The sequence below is a fragment of the Echinococcus granulosus genome, assembly GCF_000524195.1.
Source record: "Echinococcus granulosus chromosome Unknown EG_S00001, whole genome shotgun sequence".
Classification (NCBI taxonomy): domain Eukaryota; kingdom Metazoa; phylum Platyhelminthes; class Cestoda; order Cyclophyllidea; family Taeniidae; genus Echinococcus; species Echinococcus granulosus.
The window spans coordinates 3,588,709-3,610,668 of NW_020170381.1; the positions used below are offsets into that span (position 1 = coordinate 3,588,709).

Sequence of the window (21,960 nt, forward strand, 5' to 3'; positions counted from 1 at the left end):
CATGGATACATAGTCATCTGAAGTAGTTATTCGTTTGTTGAAACTATTATAGTTATTTTGAGAAAGAAAGCCGTTTGAATAGAATGAAGCCACGCACTTGATTGGCAATGGATTGATTTAAGGTACTTCTTGCGGACCTCCAATTAAAGCTACTCAAATATTTCTAGAAAACTGCAATATAAAGGCAACTTTTAAATAGAGCCTTGAAAATTCTCATAGGAAGGAGGGTGGGGGAGTATAGAGGAGGGCAGACACATTGGGTGGGAGGGGGGGGGGGGGCGTATTTTAGCGCGGGGTTTCGCCTGCATGTTTGTGTGTCCCAACGGCAAATCCCGTGATTGACAGCATGACTCACTCGCATACTCTCACTCCCTCATTCACTCACTGCGGATAACCGGAAACGGAATTTCTGATGCCACTACATTAAATGATAAAGACTCCAAATGGCACCCGGAAGCCGTCCCAACTGCATCATAGTTTTGAATTGCAAAAAAATGCAGCGATTGAGACGCAAAAAGTCAGCTCTTTAGTGATGAATTTTAAAAACGGATCTGAAACAACTTCCCGCTTTTGTTTCACCAGGACATATATTAGAATCTGCCTTAAACAAGGAAAGGGCACTTTTCTAGCGGGAGAGGCAGCTTGCACACTAAGCATTAGCGAAGACGCATGATGTGCAGTGCTGGGGAGTTGACAGGTGTTTATAGAGTGATCTGGGGTCACGATGCAAAAAGCACGATTTTTGTGTGGGTTGCGACTTTGACGCAGGAGTGTATCACCTCAACTTCCATTGATTGGTTAACCGAGAAGATTTCGGTCATAGGGGAGGGACTGAAGCGATGGGAAATGGACGCTTTAAACAACCCTTAGGCCGGGATGCCTGTTCCCTACATTTGCCGGCAAAAAATGATAGTCATACCCTAGTGCTGTTTTTCTCTGTCTGTACTTCGTGTAGGGAGGACTGTACACATAGGATACATCTATTACCTGAAAAGGCAGAGCAAATGAAAAAATGCAGTAAGAGGCTGAAATTTCCGTCATTTAGACAAGAACTGAGAAGGCGTCCCACATGCTTTCACTCGTTTTTTTTGTGTGGTGCGTCTGCCAGAGTTGCATCACCAAAGCAGACCCTTTTCGAGTACTTAGTTAAGGGAACTTTGAAGTGTTTTGTTGTAATTTCGAAAGCCATTAGTGTATCTAGGTGTCATTAACACCCAATTACTGGGCTCACATTTTACGCTAATTCACGAAATGTTGCTGCTCTTCACCAACCGGAGCACTGATTGTTTTCCTATTCAGTGAGGTGGAGGAATTGGAGGCACCCTAACTTCTATTACTTATGCACTCAAAATTACACGATTTACGCTTTTTTTCAAGCGTCAAATTCTGCTTTAAGCGTTCCCAGAGCTTTTGCATGCTTCGCTCTTCCTCAATCCATCACTCCGAGAGGTGATGAGTGGATGGCTGGCCATAAGTGTCGGTGTGGTGTGAACTGTGATTGAGACCTTCACTTTGTGCGCATTGGTGTCTGGTTTCGAGGTGACAACAAAAGGGTGTATGACGAGGTGTCATTTGGATACCCCTCTAGTAGGGAAATAAGTAACTGATGGTCACCAAATTTGCCATTACCTGCTTCCTTCCTTAAGGCAGCAAATATACGCATGCGGATGCACCTATAGGACACAAAACGCTTTCGTTATAAAAGGAACTGCACATTTGATCATCGATGGAAGCCAAGTTGAAAATAAGTTCAGTAAAACGCGGTGAAAATGAATAATACAAAAGTTGTAAAGTTAAAGGTACGATTAAGACCAAATTTACGACCACTCACTGAACCAATGTGGTAATGTAACACTTCGAATGTTTGCCTAGCTTTCGGTTTTGGTAATGGGCCCCTGAGGGGCTCCGTAATTGCTGGTTAAATCTTTGCGCACTGCAGCTTGTAAGCCGAATTACTTGAACTACGGGGACTTGAACTAAACTGCTCATTTAGCATCTTCTTAATGACTTAAGCAAAGAACTGGGCTGATGAGGTAGATTTTACTACTTCATTTCAAGCACTCGGAGGATTGAGAATTATAGCCATGTTTTCATACCCGATTTCAATTTTTGTGCTACGCCAGAGTAGAATGAAAATAGACCCACCTTAAGAATCACAATGTAATTACTGATTTTATACCAATTTTATTAACTAAATCATTCAGTATTTGCGAAGAAGATCATATGGAGGTTGTATTGTATATTTTTGAGGTTTTCTTTTGCCAATACATGTTGATATCACAGGTAGCCCTTTAGTATCGAACCTTTTTGTCTCTTCACGCAATCATGGACAGCAAAATTATGCTAAAACGAGAACAATTACGAAGACTTGACGTCTCAACCTCTACTTTTACCTGTCAGCACCCTAACTTGCAAAAGAAAAGGGCCTTTGTGAGGAGCCCATGGTCAGGCCCTGGTTCCAGATACGCGTTCCTCGCTTTCTCACCACAGGAGGAGGGGGCTTCAGTGCAAAACTTACTAGCTCTGACCAGGCCAGTTACGAAGCTGCGGTTTTGAGCAAAACATCTCTCATTTTAAGAAGAATTAGGATAAGTTCCTATGTTTTTACTTGAATTCGATCATACACACCGGGTGTTAGCAGATTTTCATTACCATTTATCGGATAACGCCTGAAAGGAGTTGGGTGTGTAGGGATAGTAATATTATGTGTACAAATAGTGATTCGGTTAAAAATGTGTTCTAATAACCAAAATGAAAAGTTGGAAAACGACATGAACACCACTAAATATATCCCTTTACTGTGACATTGACTTAAGGCTCCCACAACACCAAGAATCCTCCTGGGGATAAATAGCACACTGATTGATATTTACAAGGCATGCCTCGGTTTGCGATGGAGCCCTCCTGAAGCGGCGACTGTCGTGCATTTGTAGTGTGTTTGTGCAAGCGTGTGGTGTGGACTCGTGCTTGGGCATTAATTTGCCAGTAACAATGCAAATGCGCAAACAGAGGAGCCTAGAGGCAAAGTGAGCACTCGCTTACGACGCTTGTCAATCAAGAAGACAGTAGAGAAAGGCGAAATGAAGACCAACCCTGGTCCCAATGCACTCTTTCGCTCCAACGACCCCGCCCACATGCAGCTTGAATATGGACAGTTGGGGACAAAATGCACTGTCTGCTTGGGCATTAAGCTCAATTGGTCTGCTGGCTCTATCAGACTGCGCCGAAGAGAAGAAGCCGTACCATCATTCATCTACCGAAAAATGAGCATTAGCGCAGTGAAATCGGTCTATTGGCTCACCCTTCTATCCATGCCATGGATGCTATTGAGATGGTGTAACATTCAGACTCGGTTGGAGCATCAATCCGGATGGGTTTGAGCAAGCTCACTGTAGATAAATCGGCAGATTGACTATATTGGGACATCTCTTATCAACTCACAAGATCATGCATGGCGTTTTGACTTATCGCATCTTCTGCTGAATTCCATTTCTGTTATCAATTCCTTAAAGCAGATAAACTCGAATAAACTCACTGGATATGATTAGCCGAGGGCTAGGCAGTGCAGTGCGTGTATGGTGCCAGCTATGGCATCAAGCGTGAAAGTTACCATTTGGAACATCGAACATATTCGATTTGGAGAAACCGTTGAGAATCATTAACCAAATTTGTTTGGCAAATTTATTTCACAGCTTCCCTTAAAGAAACCGGTACAAAATGGAGATGCTGAAATTTTCTGCAAAGAGCAGTGTTTTATAAATATACTTTGAAGGAAATCATGTAAAGGCATACTCTAGGTTTCCAGTACAGGAAATTAATAATGGTTAGGAGCTTTTTGGAAATTCAAGAGGGCGATGAAGATGAAACAAAATACCAGAGGATAGTCCATACCACAAGACACTTTTCTATTTGTCCTTACGATGCAGTTCTGTAGTGCCTCTAGACTACCCTGTTGCCGAAAGACAGCTCTCGGGCTGCCTAGCGGAGGTACAATGGCAGAGCCTTTAAGTGGTCCCTTACCAAAACCGAGAGTTAAGCGAGCAATTACGATATTACAGTTGCCCCAACCACCTGAAGTTGCCAACTATTCAATCACGGTTAGAATGATTTTGTTTAGTGATCGTGTTAAACTAATTTTATTGGCTCAATCTTGAAAAAATTGCTGCTGATTTCTGAGGTTATATTTGGCAAGACTGGAGTGGTCTTGCAGTAATACATCCTGTTGGTTCGAGTGTTGTGGATAAACGCCCTGAAATCCCCTTTATATCCTCCAAGACACCACGGCTAATTTATGCATTTTAGTCGGAACCCCTGTACTGGTTCTCCGAGTGGCGCTAGAGTTATGACATTTCCTGGAATTAAATGATTCTCATTGAGTTATAATGGTCGTCTTTAACCTTCATTCTGACAATCTATGCTCAGGTACTTTGTTCATTTATGCCATTTTTGCCCTTTCGTGTATCCTACTTCTCTTGTAATTCAGAGAAATGTGACGACGACGCCATAGAGTGATATTGCGGCTTGAATATAATGATGCCAATAAATAATCAAACACAATTCCTAATTTTTCGTATTCGCCTGCTAGGATATCCTTTGTCACTCCACCCAAAGTTAACACTTCGTTTAACCGTGAAATGAAATGTTGATAGAAATCCAATGGAATACGTGTAACCGAAGCAGACCGCACATTGGGTCTGCTCGTCAGTTCTTGTTGTGTGTACCTTTGACTTCGCCTCCTACCCAATTCCACATAACCACGTGGGACCAAACTATTTTTCAGGTCAAGGCCGTGCTTATGACTCTGTACATCTTTCTCCAAAAACCAAATTCATGTTCGGTTTCTTATTGTTAGGCTCATGTACAAGAGTAGAGGAATTGGTCTTTGAGAGAGTAACAAGCCTGAAAACTGCATTACTTTGCCAACAGATAGAGCCCGTAATAATATATTTAGCTTCAAAATACGGTTTAAAATACGTTGGTTGTTTAGTTAACTCTCGGCTTTGGTAACGAGTCAATTGGGAGTACCGCCATTGTACCCTTGTCGAGGGGTGCGACCTTTAGGCCATGCCAGTAACATACAAGCCCTTCTCAACGTAGAAATCACATATTCTGCCCGAGTATTATGTCTTCTTTTGCCTTAACCGACGTCTCAAGGTGCTGCACCGGCGGCAGTGGAAAGCTAATTTAGGCCTAAGGGATATGTCCTCATTTCTACTGTTGGTGATAAATCTTAGTGGGATAGAAGTAGTGTATGTACAGCGGATGAAAGAGTCTGCTAGTGACATCTCGAACAACACTGGACATGAACCATCTGGAAAACTTCGTTATTGTGCTGGCTAGAATACAGATGGGTATGGGTGGGTAAAACTAAAATCAAAACAGGTTGGCAAAGAGGAATAAACGCTAAACTCTATCCTATCGTAGTTATGTTAAACAGCATCCTTTATTAAATGACTTCTCCTATGCTAGTGTTCTTACAACTAGCAATGGACATACGTGATAGCCCGCAAATTCCTTCTTCCCAAATACAATTCTTAAACAGGACAAACTCCGGATGCGGTAGAATTGCCAAAAAGAGATCAGTGACATTACGGTTAAGTACTTAACTCGGTTGCATGGAAATTCAAGGACTAAGGCCATTGGTTGGTGGATACTTTTCCTTATAGCACCCCGACTACGTTGTGGTGGCTGACGCGGGAGGTTGACCAAGGAGAGCGTCGAAGGCGACACTCAAAGGAGGGGACGGGCAGAGTACTAAGTTCGTTGATTGTTTACCTTGTGGTTTTGGTACCAGGCCACATAGGGGCTTTGGCATTGTGCCCTTACGGGGAGGCCTGGCCTCTGAGCCATGTCAGTAGCCCCAAGCCATACTGTACTTCGGCAATACCTATTCTACCTGAACATTATGTCTTTCTTCTTCTTCTTCTTCTTCTTCTTCTTCTTCTTCTTCTTCTTCAGGGATGTCTTGGGTCGCTACAAGGACTTTCACTTATCTGAATCAATGTTATTCAAAAGCGGATCTGTTTTTTTCCAATACTTGTAAGATTTGCAATTTTTGAGCTGCAAATGCTAATATGCCATTAAAACGTGCATCTTTTGTTTTATTGAGAAAATACTGACCTCATCACATAATGAATGATAGGAAGCTACATACGCATGCAGCTATCTCAATATGATGAATAATTTATACAAATGTATTTTTTCCATTGTAGACCAATGTCTTTGTTATTCCATACTTAACGTTAATTCCTATAGATACACCCTCGGTGAAGGGTATTTAGGCAATTTACGGCCGCCATTTGTTGCCATTATGATTTTCTGATACTCTTGCGTTAGAGTTGCCAATAAATGGATGATTCAGGACTGAGGAAGGAAATACAGTTTGTTTGTGTTTGGAGCATGCTTATGGAATCGCCTAACCCGAGGTCTGAGTTCGCACGTTAGGTAAATGTCAATCATTATCCGTCTGGCTATTTATCTACCACAGGTCTTATTTACTCCTATGGGTGAAATTTTCACATAATAAGGTTCACTATGTCCATTGTTTACAGGACGAGTCGCATTAGCAGTGAAATACCACCAAACAGTTCTGGTTATTCCTTCCTCTACGCAGTACAGATAACGTAGAAATACCTTTGAGGTATTATAAAGGAAAACTTGTGATAATATTTAAAAAGATATTCAACATTCTACTTCCATTCACACAGTGAAGTCATGATCGAAAAGGAAAAATGAGTTATGGATTAAATATTTATGGGCGGAGATAGTTATCGTAGTACGGTACTTGTTTGTTCAACTCCCGGTTTTGGTAACGGGCCAATTAGGAGCTCTGCCATTGTACCTTTGCCGGGTGGGCTGGCCTCTCGGCCGTGCTAGCAGCCCCAACCCCTACTGTTCGCAGAATACATATATTCTGCCCGAGTATTGTACCCTCTCTCGTCTTTAGGGAAGTCTAGGGGCGCTAAATTACCACCAATAAATATTCGTTAACATTGGTAATTGAGAGATACGTTTTATAAACAATTAAACTGTCGAACGCTTTGCTCAAGGCTGTACGATTTAAATGAGCTAAGCTCTCAAGGTAAATAAACTAATGAACAAGTTAGAGAGCAAAGGAATCAAATAATCACTGGCCTAATTCGAAAAAGCAGCACGACCTACACCAGTTGTTGATCCACATACGATCATAGAAGCAAGAATATTGCATATTTTATGCATCTGATAGTTTGTAAATTCGAAAACTTGGCTCTTCATTTTCTGAACTGATGGTTACTTTTCCTCTTGGTGTCACGGGATTCTGCACTCTAACAACTAACGATGCTTTAGGTCCACAAGAAAGGCGGTTTTCAACACTTACGTTTAAATGGTTTCAACAGTTACTTTGGTCAAAAGGATTATGAAAATACTATTGCAGTAGCACTCAACTTACAGTACACATAAGAACAATGACCCTGCTAATACAAGTTTCTTTTGTCTTGTACAGCCTAAGTTTCGGAAAGATACTTCATTACGGTTAGAATGCGCAGCTATAACGCATCACACGATAGTCTGTATGATAAATATTAACAGGCGACAATTCCAAACTTGTAAAACAATAAAATCAAAAATTCGCACATTTAAAATTACGAGACTAAGACTTTTAAGCTGTGTTTAATTTGCGAAAACTGAATCGAAAAATAGGATTTGAATGAGTTGCTTCACAAAAGTACACGGAATGCCTCAGCTTCCGACCTAATCTGTGGTTGGGTGTAATTTCTACGTATTATATCTGTCGCCCTCACCTGGATTCATCCACCGCTTATGATGCCGTTTCAAAGGCGGATAGCGTCAAAAGCAACTTCCTCAAGTGGTTTTGTAGCCGAATCAAAAGGCCTCGTTGTTTTGACTGGAAACTCTCACCCTGACCTCGTCAAGCGCATTTGCAAACAACTGACTATTCAACCATGTAAATCTGTTACATCAAAGCATTCTAATAGAGAGACAAAGGTTGAGATTCAAGAAACTGTTAGAGGTTAGTCATAATCTTTACATCAAAGAGGAATGTAAAGGCCGTGATGTGTACCTCATTCAAACGGGTACATTGCACGTGAACGATGATATAATGGAACTTTTAATTTTGGCCTTCGCATGCAAAGCTGCCTGCGCTAGGCGAGTTATTCTTGTGGTTCCATACCTTCCTTATTGTAAGCAAAATAAAATGCGCAAGCGTGGCTCCATTACTTGCAAACTTATTGCTCAATTGATCTGCTCAACTGGTATTGACCATGTCATCACAATTGACCTACATTCGAAGGAAATCCAAGTGTGTTTATATCCATAATGATTTCGCTTTGCCTATATTGGTTTTTAATAATCAAATTAAGTCTCACATGTTGTAGGGTTTTTTTGATGTCTCGGTGGATAATTTGCGTGCTTCACCATTTTTGATCCGCTATATCATGGAGACGATCTCGGATCATCGAAACTGCGTGATTGTTGCAAAAGACCCAAACAGTGTTGCTAGAGCTACGAGCTATGCTGAACGTCTTCGTGTCTCTTTGGCTGTCATCCATGGTGTTGATCGTGAGGACACCGAGCGAACTGATGGCCGAACTTCGCCTCCGCCAATGGAAGGCGAGATTAAGTTAGTTGAAACTAATTTTCCATTTTTAAAACTTGGAAAATATGAACCTCCTTGGGAGCTTTAGTGTTTTAGACCCACTTTTTCCAAATGAATTCGTAGTGCTTAGATTGTCTAATTTGGCGCTTCGAGTTGTCCTTTTCTTACATTTGTAATGACCGTTGTTTTGGTGCTACATTGTCCTGTCATACCAAGTTAAATAGCGAACTTGACGATATTCATAGTAGAATTGAGAACCTTTATCGGTAACTCCCATTACGTAGTGCTAGGAATTGTTGCTGATGTTTTGGTGTGCTCTGACAACTATGTATTTGAGCAATGCTGTACAAGCATGCATTGCAGTTGCACATCGTTTTGATTTTTTTATCAAGAGATTGGGATGCGAATGGGATGGTTAGCGATTTTATGTCCCAAGATGGCGAAATTTTGCGCAGACCGAAATTGGAGGCTTGGGGGTGAGTTATGATTTTTGAGAATCACTATTACCTCTTTATCACTATTGATATTTCCTATATCACCTTTTGTACACTTTCACGAGACACCCAAAGCGATCATTTTTTGCCGTCTTTTACGGATTATTTGTACGTTCAATTTTTAATGGGTCAGCTTGCTATCCTGCCATTTCCACGGTATCAACTTTGCCACCTTAGAATTTTTTAGTGATGATCATTCCGGTCTTAAGCTGATAATCCCAGCTGGTTTTGTTTCACATTTTGATGAATTCAAATAAGTAAAGACCACTTTTTGAAACCCTTAAATCTTGATTGCATTAAGTGAACGGTAGGGTTTGTGCACTTTTTCATGTAGTCCGCTGCACTTGTAGGGACTTGTAATCTGCAGCTGCTTACATGCTTTATGAAACGTGGATATGCATAAACCTCTCATCGGTGCTCCTTGTTGTGCTCCCCACTACCGTCATTGTTACTGTTGAACCTCCATAAAATATTGGTTGAATCTGCTGTAATTCGAGCTTGTTTGTTCTATGAATCTGGATAAGGTTCCAAGGCTGCAGAAACTTCTTGTAAAATGTGAGTAGCGTTTGCAGCAGAGAGAACCGTTCAGGAAGATCGTCCCTTTGAACTGAGTAATTACGTCACGCTAGTGACAAAAATAGCCGTGGATGTTCAGCATAAGAAAGAAATAGTTCACATCAAATTAACTGAGAAAGTTGTGGTGGAAGCTAAGCACGCTTTTGTTAGCAAATACAATAAGCTCCGAAGACTTAATTTCTTCTTCCCTTTTTCACGTGACAAAACCAACCCATTCATTTAAGATTTTACTGATTGGCTTATGATGGGAAATAGCTTTTGTATTCTGTTTGTTAACCACTATAATATTTACGTGATTATGGAACATATGCGAAAAGCTTTATGGAACCGCCTATGACTAGTTAATCGGCTGGAAGAAAGTCCTTTTTTACAAGACAATGCAAGACCTCAGACCTTTTAATGTGATACCTTCCAAGGAGAATATTTGCACCCTTGGAAATACCGCCACATCTTCCTTTTTTCCCTTATTTATCCAAGTGGCAATTATCTCCTTTTATTGACATAAGACAGTCCCATACCAAAATATACGGTTGGAAAGTAGAGGTGGGATAAGAACAGTGGTCACTGGTGGTTGGGTTTTGCTGTTAGGGCCAAAATGTTCTATAAAACTGGTACCAGTAGCAAGGTAGTGTCTCGGTGGGAAAGGGTTGTGCTTTGTAACGGGGATTATTTTAATGAATAAGGTGTCTTGAGAGATTACCTGCGGTTATCGAATTCTATGCATAATTTTTCTAGAAGTTGCGAGAACCGATTTGCTTATAATAGTTTCTTCTCATAATTTAAGTGCGCCAAATATTGGTTGGAATTGTGATCAACATTGTACTATTTGTAAACGATATTTTTAGTAATTCGAAGTTGAGACTGTTATTTAAAAAAGTATCCAATTGCATATTTGTTTGAGTCGCTCGAGTGGCGATTAAGTTTACCGTTATTATAAGCCAATGTGGTTGATTGGGGTTTTTAGTTCGCATGGGATAAATAAGGCATTCAATTGGATAATATTAAGTGTTGAACAGTAAGTTCAGTTCCCTGCGCTCTAGCTTGGTTATAAAAGCTCAAAATTAGAGATAATCTCCTCCCACTTGCGAAAACTTTTCCTATTCATGAAAGATGTTTTCGGTGGTGAGTTTGTGCGCTGAATGAACTTCAGACATTCCCTTACACATTCTTTCCATTGCTAGTGCCAACGGAGATGATCAGGAAAACATACCCAAATTGACCGTTTCGGTCCCCACACACAGAAAACGCACTTCTGAATCTATCAATTCGAGGTAAATCATTCCTCAACCTTTCTATGAATCCTCTTAGGTCGATGCACAAATTTAGTCGCGGCATTTGATTAGTCTACAGGGTCTTTACCGACACAGCTTTGTGTTGTAAACACAAAATTTGCACCCGATACAGAAGAAAGTACTCGCAAATATTTACATTCACGGTACATGCAGACATGTCCTTTTCATGCTCATCTATCACTGCATTTAACATCCGTTTTTCGTAATACGAAAACAGATGGCTATTTCTCTGAGTTAATGCGACGGAACCTTGAGGCGTAAACGTCCTTTCATGTGGCTCACACATCAGTTGTGTGATCTTCATGATAGCAGGCGTTTATGATATACTTGCACCTCAGACAGGTATTTTTACGTATTCACCAGTAGCGTTTTCGCCCCCTTGGTTTAGACCATAATATTCATTTTAGTGCTTGAGAAATGCTTTGGTCATTATTCCACCCACTTGTAGACTTTCTCGATCAGCTTTTGTGTTTTTTAAAACGCCTGACGTTCTCCTCTTTAGCAGAGTGGATTTACGTTTCTTCCCCTCTATGTGTCTGATACGGGTTAGGCCAGCGACGAGGATTTTCACTTTTGCATTTCCTTTCTCCCCCTGCTACAGCGGTCTGGAGCCGGAACCCCTGACCTCACCGTTCGTGCACAACGTGTTGGACTTCCTTCCGGCACTGCAGGAGAAGGAGAAACCACCGCTCAATCTGGTGGGTAACGTGAATGGTAAAATTGCCATCATTGTGGACGATATTATTGATGATGTGGACGACTATGTCACAGCTGCGGAACTTCTCCACTCCAGGGGCGCCTACAAGGTTAGTTTCCACTTCCACTCTTCACGTAATATTGTGCACCAATCTCTACATTCCTCCCAGAAGTAGGGATTTCCTGCGAAATGCTCCTTGTAAAGAAGGTTGTCCGTTGGAGACACACTTTTCGTGTGCCGGAAAAAAACAACAAACATGCTTTTAACTTGTGATTAGGACGGGAGGAAATGTTTTCATTTTGCTACATAAGCTAGGAAAGGTGTCATGATATGCGTCATCATAGAGAAGTAGTGGCTTGTTCGCCCCTAAATATTGCTGAACTTTTAGCAGGACTTCGAACTTTTCTGTGTCACTCTACTGGCAGCCAATTTTATGCTGGCTTAGGCATTGCATGAAATTTCATTGAAACAATGAGTCAATGTAATTTCTCGTCTTATATTGCTAAGACGCATTGTTCTGTTGAAAAAATGGCATGTTTTACATCAGTACCACGAGTGTTTTAATCACCTCTTGAGCTAGGATTAATTTAGTGAGAGACGCTTTAAACCTTTGGTCTACGTCTGAATTTTTGCCCTGGAACTATTCCGAAAATGTGCACTGCATTTCATAAACAATCATCTGGCACAATGGATCTAGCCTATTTCAGGTAGAAAACGTTCTAAGGTTAATGTTTTTAGCTGGTTTTTTTGTATCAGCTACCTGTAGATCGTTTTATCAGTGGTGTATATCTGCACTTTAACTGTAACACGGTGTCCTTCTGGAATTTGTCAGTGGAAAATGCTAGTTGATTCTGTATATTTACTAATTTAATTTAAGTACAATTGAATTTTTGACTTTCAACCCTGGACTAACTTCCTGTTACCCCAAAAAGGCTTATTTAATCTTCTCGACTAAGTACAATAGACAACATATATACCGTACAGTCGTTTGCAAAACTTCAAACTTCCAGTGCTGGAAGAGTCCACTTGTAAGGGGCTTTCTGCAGTAACCGCTTCCGTGGATTTGTGGATCCACGTTGTTTCCTTCGATTTGAAGTAGTCTTAAATGCACAGGATTTTCGTTTGTACACTTGCCAAAATTGCTAGCTTGATTGATGAGGTGTCATTGGGATGGTTTTTTTCCTCAGTATCTATCCTGTCACCAGTCAATTTGTGAGGGTCAGATGCGCCACGGGATAATTGCACCCCCGACCACACTGGCTAATTGTTAAAACAATTTGTGGTTTTGTCAGTCTGCGTAGCTGAATCGCAAATAGTTACTATTATGTTACTTTTAACACAAATTAATGGTACCTTGGTTCACAAAAGGTTGACCTGTATCTGCGATTCCTGAGAATTGTCTGACTCTATCCTAAAACAGTCTTTTTATCTAACATCTGGCCCACGGGCTTAAGTCATCATGGGTTGGCCATGTGTTTTAAAGCATGCCGGTAAAAACTCAATTTTTTTAAACCGCCTCATCGGAAATGAGAGCTTCTGTGGAAAAAGAATCTGGATACCCTAACTCTTGGATCCAACTGTCTCGGTAGCTATTTTATCTTGGGAAATAATTAAATCACGTAAATTTTTTGGGTAATTTACAGCCCTAGTTTCAGGATGTGCTATGATTTCACAAACTCAAATTTTAAATAATGTGACCAAAATCCTCTTAAATCCACTCAGTTATCTTTGCATTTCGGCACCTATTCTAATGCGATGATTTATCAAACTCTTTGGGTCATTTGTTTCGCTCGAGGGTAAAAGGTGGTTCTGTGTCTAACATCGTTTTCCTCACACCCCACTTATTTGAAATTGATCGAACTCATAAGTCCTTTTATCGCATTTTGAAGGTTTTTTTTGGAATTTTGTGGAATTTTTTAAATTATTCCTCAATCAGTCGAAACGGGCCGACAAAAATAGGGATTTTGCCACCTGCGTCTATTTACTACTTATTTTTTATGTACATTTATCCTTTACTACATTTTTATTTTGTTTTCCAGTTTGGCCTTGCGTGGTGAGTCATTTTGGATCGAAGTTAAATGAAATACTAAAATTAGAATTAAGTATCCTGTGATTTTATCACTATACCCCTAAAACTAGGGCAATATATTAGCGGAAGTAGTGGATTTTTAATGACTCATCTGTTCACTTTTTGTGCCCGCACATTTGTACACATTTGGTCGGTGTTCGCTTTGCTGTAAAACCAAGATCGACCGCGCATAGTTCAGGTAAAATGGCTGTAAAGCTATCTTCTCTGCATCCCCTACCTCACCATTGTGTTTGATCCCTGAAATGCAACTTCGGACACATTGTCATGATTGGTTTTCAATTTATTTTGCTCCAACCTTGCATTTAAAACTGCTTATACAGAGTGGCATTTTTTACGCCTGTGAATGACGTTTTGTGTTAAAATGTGGCATAATCAGTTTACTTTGCCGTTTGGTCCATGTGCCTCTCCTTCCCACACGTCAGATTTGAAGCCTTTTGACGTGCTTATGCATTAAACGATTTCTTACTTTAAACTACCCATGGATTTACGGTTTGCGTGAAGAGGGGTTTCCTTTGTTAATGCAAAAGAGATCGGCGTTTTAAAGCCGCGCTCTCTTCGTGATGTTTCTCCTTGCTTTTTGCTGTAGTGATTACCTCTTATCAGCGAAGTAAAGAAAATATAGTGATTTTCTTGAGGTCTTTATTTTGCATCATATTCTCAGCTAGAATCAATTCTCATTTTTTTTTCACTATAATACTCTTACAGTTCTGGTTTGGGCAATTTTTCAGTTACCTCTTCCAGATCTCCTAATGTAGATAAAAAATTAAAGTGTTGAGAATTATCAAAGACTTTGCACAATAGTTGAATAAGTGTATTTATAGGCAAGGGGCATAGTGTTGCTGTTCCTTTCTAATCCCGAGCTTAATCAAATGCATCATTGTAATAGACCAAGAACCTTTACAACTAAATAATTACTCTCTATAAAGTTATGACTTATTTGAAGCTTGCTAAAACGCTTTTTTGTGGAACTCCTACTTGTTTACTTACGCCTGGCCCATGCTCATCCCTTAGATTTTCCACATTCAGTTTTTTTGAAGTGAAGTCGTGGCGTAGCGTGGCACATAATGGGTCAAAACAGTGTCACACAATATGGTCTCGTTTCATTGCTTTAAAAACCAAGAATGTATTTAGTTTTTTTCTTCCAAATCAATTTTGTTAACTACCGCTCTTCGATTCTTCCTAACTCGTTCTGCTTACTTTGGGACTTGTTTCAGTCTTTTCGCTGTTTCAACTTGAAAAATAGCCGTACCTCTTTTTCATTCTTGGCGGATTAAAAGCCTTGAGATTTGCTCCACGCTATTGTTTTCAGGCACGAACTAAAATTGAGGTGCCTTTTTGCTTTGAGCTCGACATTTCGACACCTTAAAACTCCGATTTGATGTGCCGCTTGGGTCACATTTCTTCGTCTCGACGATATCCCCCCTTGAAATCGTGCGCTATTTGTGACTTTCAAGTATGCGTTTATCACTGAATATGCTTGACACCCTTTACTTCATATAAATCCGTCTTCTAATTTACGGTTTCGAGATGTACTTTTGATTGGGGTTGTTGACAGTTGCATTTGCAGTTTTCAAGCCACTCCAATCTCAACAATGATTACGGCACTTCTCTTTACCTCTCCTTTCCATGCACCCATAAGCCTCCACTAATGCAACCGTGTTTAGAAACACTATAAATGACATCGAAGTCTGCATCTAAAATTCCACTTTAAAGTATCTTTTTCTTTTTTAGCGTAAGGAAATGTCTCCTTCGACAGTACATCACTCGCATAACACATGATATTTGTAACCCGTTTACTGCTGGTTGAGTAGGCGTCATTAAGAACCTAGTTTCACGTCCGTTCGCCTTGCAATTCGTTGCTTTATTCAGTTAATAAATGCTTCAAATTATTACTCAGAACTTCCTCTTTGTGTCTCAGGAATTCACCAACCACTATTCAAGGATTACTGCTTTCATAGCTCGAGCAACAACTTCCCATTTGATTTCACCCAAATTAAATGTGCAGTTTTCACCAAGAATTAGGCCCTCAAACTGCGTTACAACTTCACATTGCTTATTTGTTCCTTCTACTTGTCTGTGGTGCTGTACCTAGCCTCTACGACTAATTATAGAGATGACCGCCCTCATCCTTAATCTTCTGATTATTAGTTCCTGTCCGTTTATGACCTCCAAAATGTCCCTACTTCTTATCTTCGTAAGCGTTCAATCAATTGCCCCTTTGATAGCTTTGGGTCGGTTTTAAATGTCCCTTCTGTTCGCTATTGTCTCTGATGCATCTCTTGTGGACCAGAGAAATGGGTAAGTCGAATTTTTCGGGGTGACTAAACGGACTTGAGTGCTATCCATCATGCACAATGACTAATGAGATGAAAAGAATATACTCGCGTCGAAACCCCTATTAAGCACAAAAAAATTCTAAAATTTCATTGGTATTGTAGGAAGTCATGAATATGGCACGTGTGTGTGTCATATGATTTATTATCATATGGATGTTTTGACTATCGGGATTCTGCGCTGTGCATCCGTAGTCGTGGCATCTTTGAGACGCTTCGTATCTGTAAAACCCTTTGATCCTAATGCTTATGGTGTAGTCATTGAAATTCTTTAGTTTGTAGAATGCGAACCGTATCCATTAAGTATTTTTTCACTGCTTATACCCCAAGAAGTCACACTATTTAAGTAGAGTCTCCCATTAATTAATACCATCATGAAGTTATGAAGTTTTGTCATAAGTAAAAATCCAACTTTACAGGTTCCCATTCATTTTTCACTAGTAATCACGTTGATGGGATTCGGACTCACGAATTCGAACTAGTTTAATCTTCTACCTGCCTTTTGAAAATGCATAATTTGTTGCAGTCTTTATAACCGAGTTTTTCTCATAACTGTTTGAAATTCCATGTGGAGCCCATTTTCAAAAATCCCTTTTTGATACACCGAATCCGTTTCCCCCTCTTTCGAGGTGGCTTTGTACTTATAAGTCAACTCGTGGGCGTTACAAGTACCATATTTATGCCGCACTTATAACACGTATTTTTCTCCATTAAGGATCACTTACTCGGCTTGCCCTGACTGCCTTTTTGGCTATAATTGTGTAAATGGGCGTTTTTTGCTCCTTCGTCTTGTCTTACCCTTCTCAACAAGCGTTCTCTAGATTTATGTACCAACAAATTGGCCTCCACATTCCAGGATAGTTACAACTGCTTGGCGTTTGTGGGCCTTCAAATTAATTGTCCTCTATTCTTGTTAGTTTTAACCAGGAAAATCAGAGGCCGCCGAGAGTTTCGCATAATTTGGGCCGAGACATCCATTCTGAAATTCAATAGAGCTAGCGCGAATAGACGACAGACTCGTTTCCATGACTACAGTTTTGTAGTGCGTATTAAGGGAATGGAAGTGGATTGGCACCTCAATGACGAATCAGCCATCTGCCAAAATGCGTATTACCTTTTAATACTAATAAATATAATTTTATCTGGTATTTTCAAGGTAAATGCTTGCGGCTGAAATGTAGGTCATCTACTACTTCTCCTTTCTGACCCCATTGTAGTGGTTTTGAGGATTCGATAATAGTAAACTGAGGGTATCCTTCGTATGCTCTTCCTCCAATCTTGGCCTGTTAGTGTTGGAAGATCCATTTAATCATTTAATGGCGCATTTTTGTTCAGATCATTATATTTTCAAGGGAACAGTGTCATTAAAAGTGGATTTTCAATCGTTTTGTTGCCTAAGTGGATCGAGTTTGGTCGCTTATTTCAGAGAATGGCTCACAGCTTCCACATCCTCTGGAGAAATGCTAGGTAGAAAGCTGACACCGTTTGGAATAGAAATCTGCTTTTTATTCCAGACTTATTACTAGCCGAAAAACTACGCTCACTTACTACATTTAGTTGACTTTATCTGTGGAAAACTTGTCGGTAGCAAATCGTAGTTGGATGATTTTCTCACTTGCCATTGTAGGTGTACCTCATAGCCACCCACGGTCTGCTGACAGGAAATGCGGCTGAGAAGATAGAGCAGAGTCTTTTGGACGAGGTAGTGGTCACCAACACAGTACCCCACGAGGTGCAGAAAATGCAGTGCCACAAGATTCGCACTGTGGATATCTCGCCTTTGCTGGCCGAGGCCATCCGACGCATCCACAATGGGGAGTCCATGTCCTATCTCTTCATGAATGTCTCCAAAAAGGATTAGGTGCACTCTTCTCAATTTCCAACAGCTTCCCACCATCAAATTTTTGCCCTTATTTGGTACAAATAGAAACCTACCAGGCAAGCGAGAGGACTATTGTGCGCGAGAGGGTTTGTAGGCCCCATAAATTAAATTTGCTGTAATGTTCTGGCGTGTTTTCTAGTCTAGTGAATAGTGATGGTGGGAAAAAGCATTTTTTAGCAGTTTTTTACGGAAATGCCCCTAATTTGCTGTAATTGCAAGGTGCTTGGAAACAGGGTGTTCTCAGTACCCTTCTGGGGACGACAAAGGAGTTTTTGGCTTGATTAAAATGATTTGAATAAAGATTTTTTACGTGGGCATTAGGAAACAGCGTGGGCGGACGGAAGTTCTTTAAAAGGATTTGCACGCCGCGGCAATGCATTAGGGAGGCGTAGTGGCAGAGCACGTGCATTGTAATTGCCTCGTCCGATCTTCGCAACATCACGGACCATTTGGCTAGGCTTCGAGAGTTGTTTTTTGAGGCATATTTTTTGTTTGCAGCAGTACATTTTCGATTCTTGCAGTTGCTCAGTGGAGGTATGAGGTGTCCATTTTCAACTCGACAATGTTTATGCAACTTTTACTTTATTTTAAGTGCATACGATCTACTGAAAATGGATGAGTTATGGTTCAATGTGCCGAAAAGTAGTAATTAATTAAGTATGCCTTTAGATCTGAGAAACGTTTCTGATCGTGAGCTATGATAAGTTGTCGGCACCAAAGTTTGATGTCATTAGCGTTTAACCAATTTCTAATGGAACCAAGGGGAGCAACAAATTAGTGGAGATTCGATCTATTTCTCTGCTTTCTAAACAAACTGCAGGGAATAAATAAGTTTCCGCTCTCATATCAGATTAAGAAATGTAGCTTCCAAGGTGCATAACCGTGGGAGTGTGATAAACCATTGCTTCCCAATTACTGCTTTGACTATTGCCTACAAGTTGGTTTTGTAACTGTACCTCTTTATAAGCAACTTGAGTATGTGTAGCAATCAACCTGATGAAAACACCTACGACTCTGGAATAAGGTTTGGAGTGTTGTGCCTCCACCTTTTTGTGCCCTCATTGAAGGTGTTTATTCGTTCCTTTGCATAAAAGTATCATCAAGTTCCCTTATCAGGCGCTCTACTCTGTGCTGCAATTAGGAAGGCCAGCATCAAAATGATTGTCAGAGGTGGTCGAATTCAGCCTGATTTTTGGGAGAGGAAGTAACAGCTATAAAGACGCACACTAATTCCCCGGCAGATGGTAGGTTATCGTCGCAGTTGCCGTTGAAAATGGGCGGCATATTTTGTTTGCTCAGGAGCATTTGACTAAACATATCACCGTGCCCTACCAATTCACATGCCCCTAATTCGTCCACGTATGTGTGCGTGTGCGCACAATCAAAAGTTTTCATGAATGATTTAATAAAACGGGAAGTTGGAGTACACTATAGAAGCATTTTTTTATTCAAATCCGGCCATTATCTCCAAAGTCTTGGAAAAAGTGCGTTCATGAAATTCCACTGGATCTTGCCATGCTTCGGTAGTGACCTATTCCGACTGTCACTATCAGTGACGATGTGTTTTAAAAGACTACGGATTTCGAAGAAAGTATTTAGTACTTTTAAAACAAAAGGTGAGCACTTAATTTTAAATGCAGAATAAGTGTCAACGCCTACTACTAACTACTAATTAAAAGTAGAGCAAAACAGAGACACGGTATCGTGGTTGTCTTTACCAAATTTTGGTAGCAGAAGCGAAGCGCTCCCTCTGCGCTATTTGCGAACTTAGAAGTAAAGTGGAACTAATCTTGAGCAAAATTGTTAACATCTTGTTTCCGTGACACAAAAAGCTTCGTTTTGTATTTTGAAAGCTTTAGTTCGTAAGTCTATTTAACGCAGGTTGATTAAAGTGGTTCTAGTTTGTGATAATTTAAGCCGGTTTTAAACAAATTAATCTTTCTGAACAGCATAGTGATTACTATATTTTGGTACTTTTCGAATCAGTCAATGCACCCAAATGATATAGGATATAGTGTAATACCTTGGTTGTTCGTTTAACTCTCAGTTTTGGCAACGGGTCACTTAGGGGCTCCACCATTGTATCTCCACCCGGATAAACCGTCCTCCCAGCCATGCCAGTAGTCCCAAGCCCTGCTGTATCCCGATGATACATATTCTACCCGAGAATTGTCTTCTCTCGTCTACAGGAGTGTCTCGGAGCGTTGCATTAGTGCTAACCTGTTGCATATTGTATTCGCAAACTAAAATAAACTCCCTCCTTTATTGAGAAATTGTAAGTCTGACTTATTAGGTGTCTTTGTGACACAAAATTTTCCTTCGACTGAAAAGCTTTAAGCACTTGAACTTCTCGGGATATTTTTTTGTAGGGTACTAAACACACGAAATAGTTCAAGTTTGCTTTAGCTTCAACTTGCATAAAAGACGGTCTTCAAAGCGAACATATTGTATGACCCTCCTTCGCAGTGCAAGAAAAAGTTTCCCTTTCATTTAGCATTTCAAAAAGTGCTTGAGGTAGGACTATATTACGAATTATAGACTGCTAGTAATTTTCATCAATCTCTTGCATAATATCGCGCCGAAGATACGACCATGCTTTTTGTATTCCCATACTTCGCACCGCGAAGGCAATCCTTTGGGGATGATTTCCTAATTGAGATTTGCTTTAAGTAGGCTGCATGAGCGCTCCTGATAGTGCCAAACTTCGTTAGACGGGCCATGAAGTCAATTGACTTCTCTTTTGTTAATGTGGGTACAGACTACCAGACGCGTCGACTAATTTAACACACAGCAGTTCAAAGGCTACATCAAAAGGATAGGCTCTTTCATTTTTTTTCAATCAGAATGGGAATGTTACTATCTAGTCCCTTGAAACTAGCCATTTTCCTCCACCCCCTAAGTTGATATAGTCTTTTCCATAAAATAGTTCAATCAGGTCCCCAGGGTGAGCCTAAATAAATTTTGATTGAAGTAAATAGAGGTAAACAAGGTGTATTTCGCACGGAAGTCGAATTTCCCCACGTTAAACGTAAAGGCTGTCGGAACACATGTAAGGCACAAGTGAAGCATTACTGGGAGAAGATTACATTAAATTCGCAAAATAGTCGACGGTAAATAAATGATAAAAAGAAAGGAGAATTTTAATCGCGTGCCAAGCTTTCGCCCTTGGAAGTAATGTTTCGCGGGCGTCAACGGACTGAGACTACTTTGGGACTAAATTAAAACCATCCGAGATTTCAATCTTTCCTTTTTTGACTAACTCATTTGTCTGATTTGCAGAAGGATTTCACGGTTTGTCGTGGTCTTAATAGGATGGTCAAGTTAAAATTATTTGCTTAATGCTCTTTGACATTACCACAGTGAGGCTCTGGCAAGGTATAAGATTTGGAGTTCTCTTTATCCACTACGCAATATTTGGTTTACCCTTATAAAACAATTTCTTAATAAGAACATTGAACTTGAGCTGTACACTTTTTCTTCTGGAGGGAATTATCTTTCTGGACGTCATAACCGACTCAGAAGTAAAATGGTTAAAAGCGACCTAAATTTCTGTGCAACTGGCAGACAGCTCAACGACCTCGATAAGTTTAAAACCCAACTTTGCCGAAGATTGTGGAAAACCAATTGATGCCTGCAACTGCGAGAAGTTAAACTATTTGAGTTAAGATCGTCGAAAGAAACTGAAACAAGTTTTGCATATCAAGTGTATTACTATGCACCTTCGGGTGAAAACAAGGGAGAAGGGGGCGGGATAAAAGAAGGCTTGAAAGCTATAGGGAGGCAAGGTAAGATTAACTCTACATAAAAAATTGTTTTAATCTTCAAATAGAGTGCCTAATGACCTGTCAAACTCTAAAGTTGACCTTTCGATCGTCCACATACCTCTAGCTGAGCGAATTCCCTAAAGAAGTGAAAAGACCCAATACGCGGGCGGAATGAGTATTGTCAACTTACAGTAGGGATTGGGGTTACTGGCAAGATACAGTGATGGGGATCCA

General features: G+C 40.4%; 1 protein-coding gene across 1 annotated transcript; it reads left to right on the forward strand. All coding sequences in view use genetic code 11, as the record gives it.

Moving 5' to 3' along the window:
- Positions 1-7,803: 7,803 nt before the first annotated feature.
- On the forward strand, positions 7,804-17,941 carry EGR_00389 (Ribose-phosphate pyrophosphokinase; the record flags this gene model as incomplete). The annotated part of the gene is made up of 7 exons (XM_024489638.1): positions 7,804-8,011; positions 8,037-8,302; positions 8,379-8,623; positions 8,992-9,075; positions 10,851-10,940; positions 11,563-11,767; positions 17,708-17,941. The coding sequence occupies 7 exons, from the start codon at positions 7,804-7,806 to the stop codon at positions 17,939-17,941; spliced, it is 1,332 nt and encodes a 443-aa protein (XP_024356316.1).
- Positions 17,942-21,960: the final 4,019 nt, after the last annotated feature.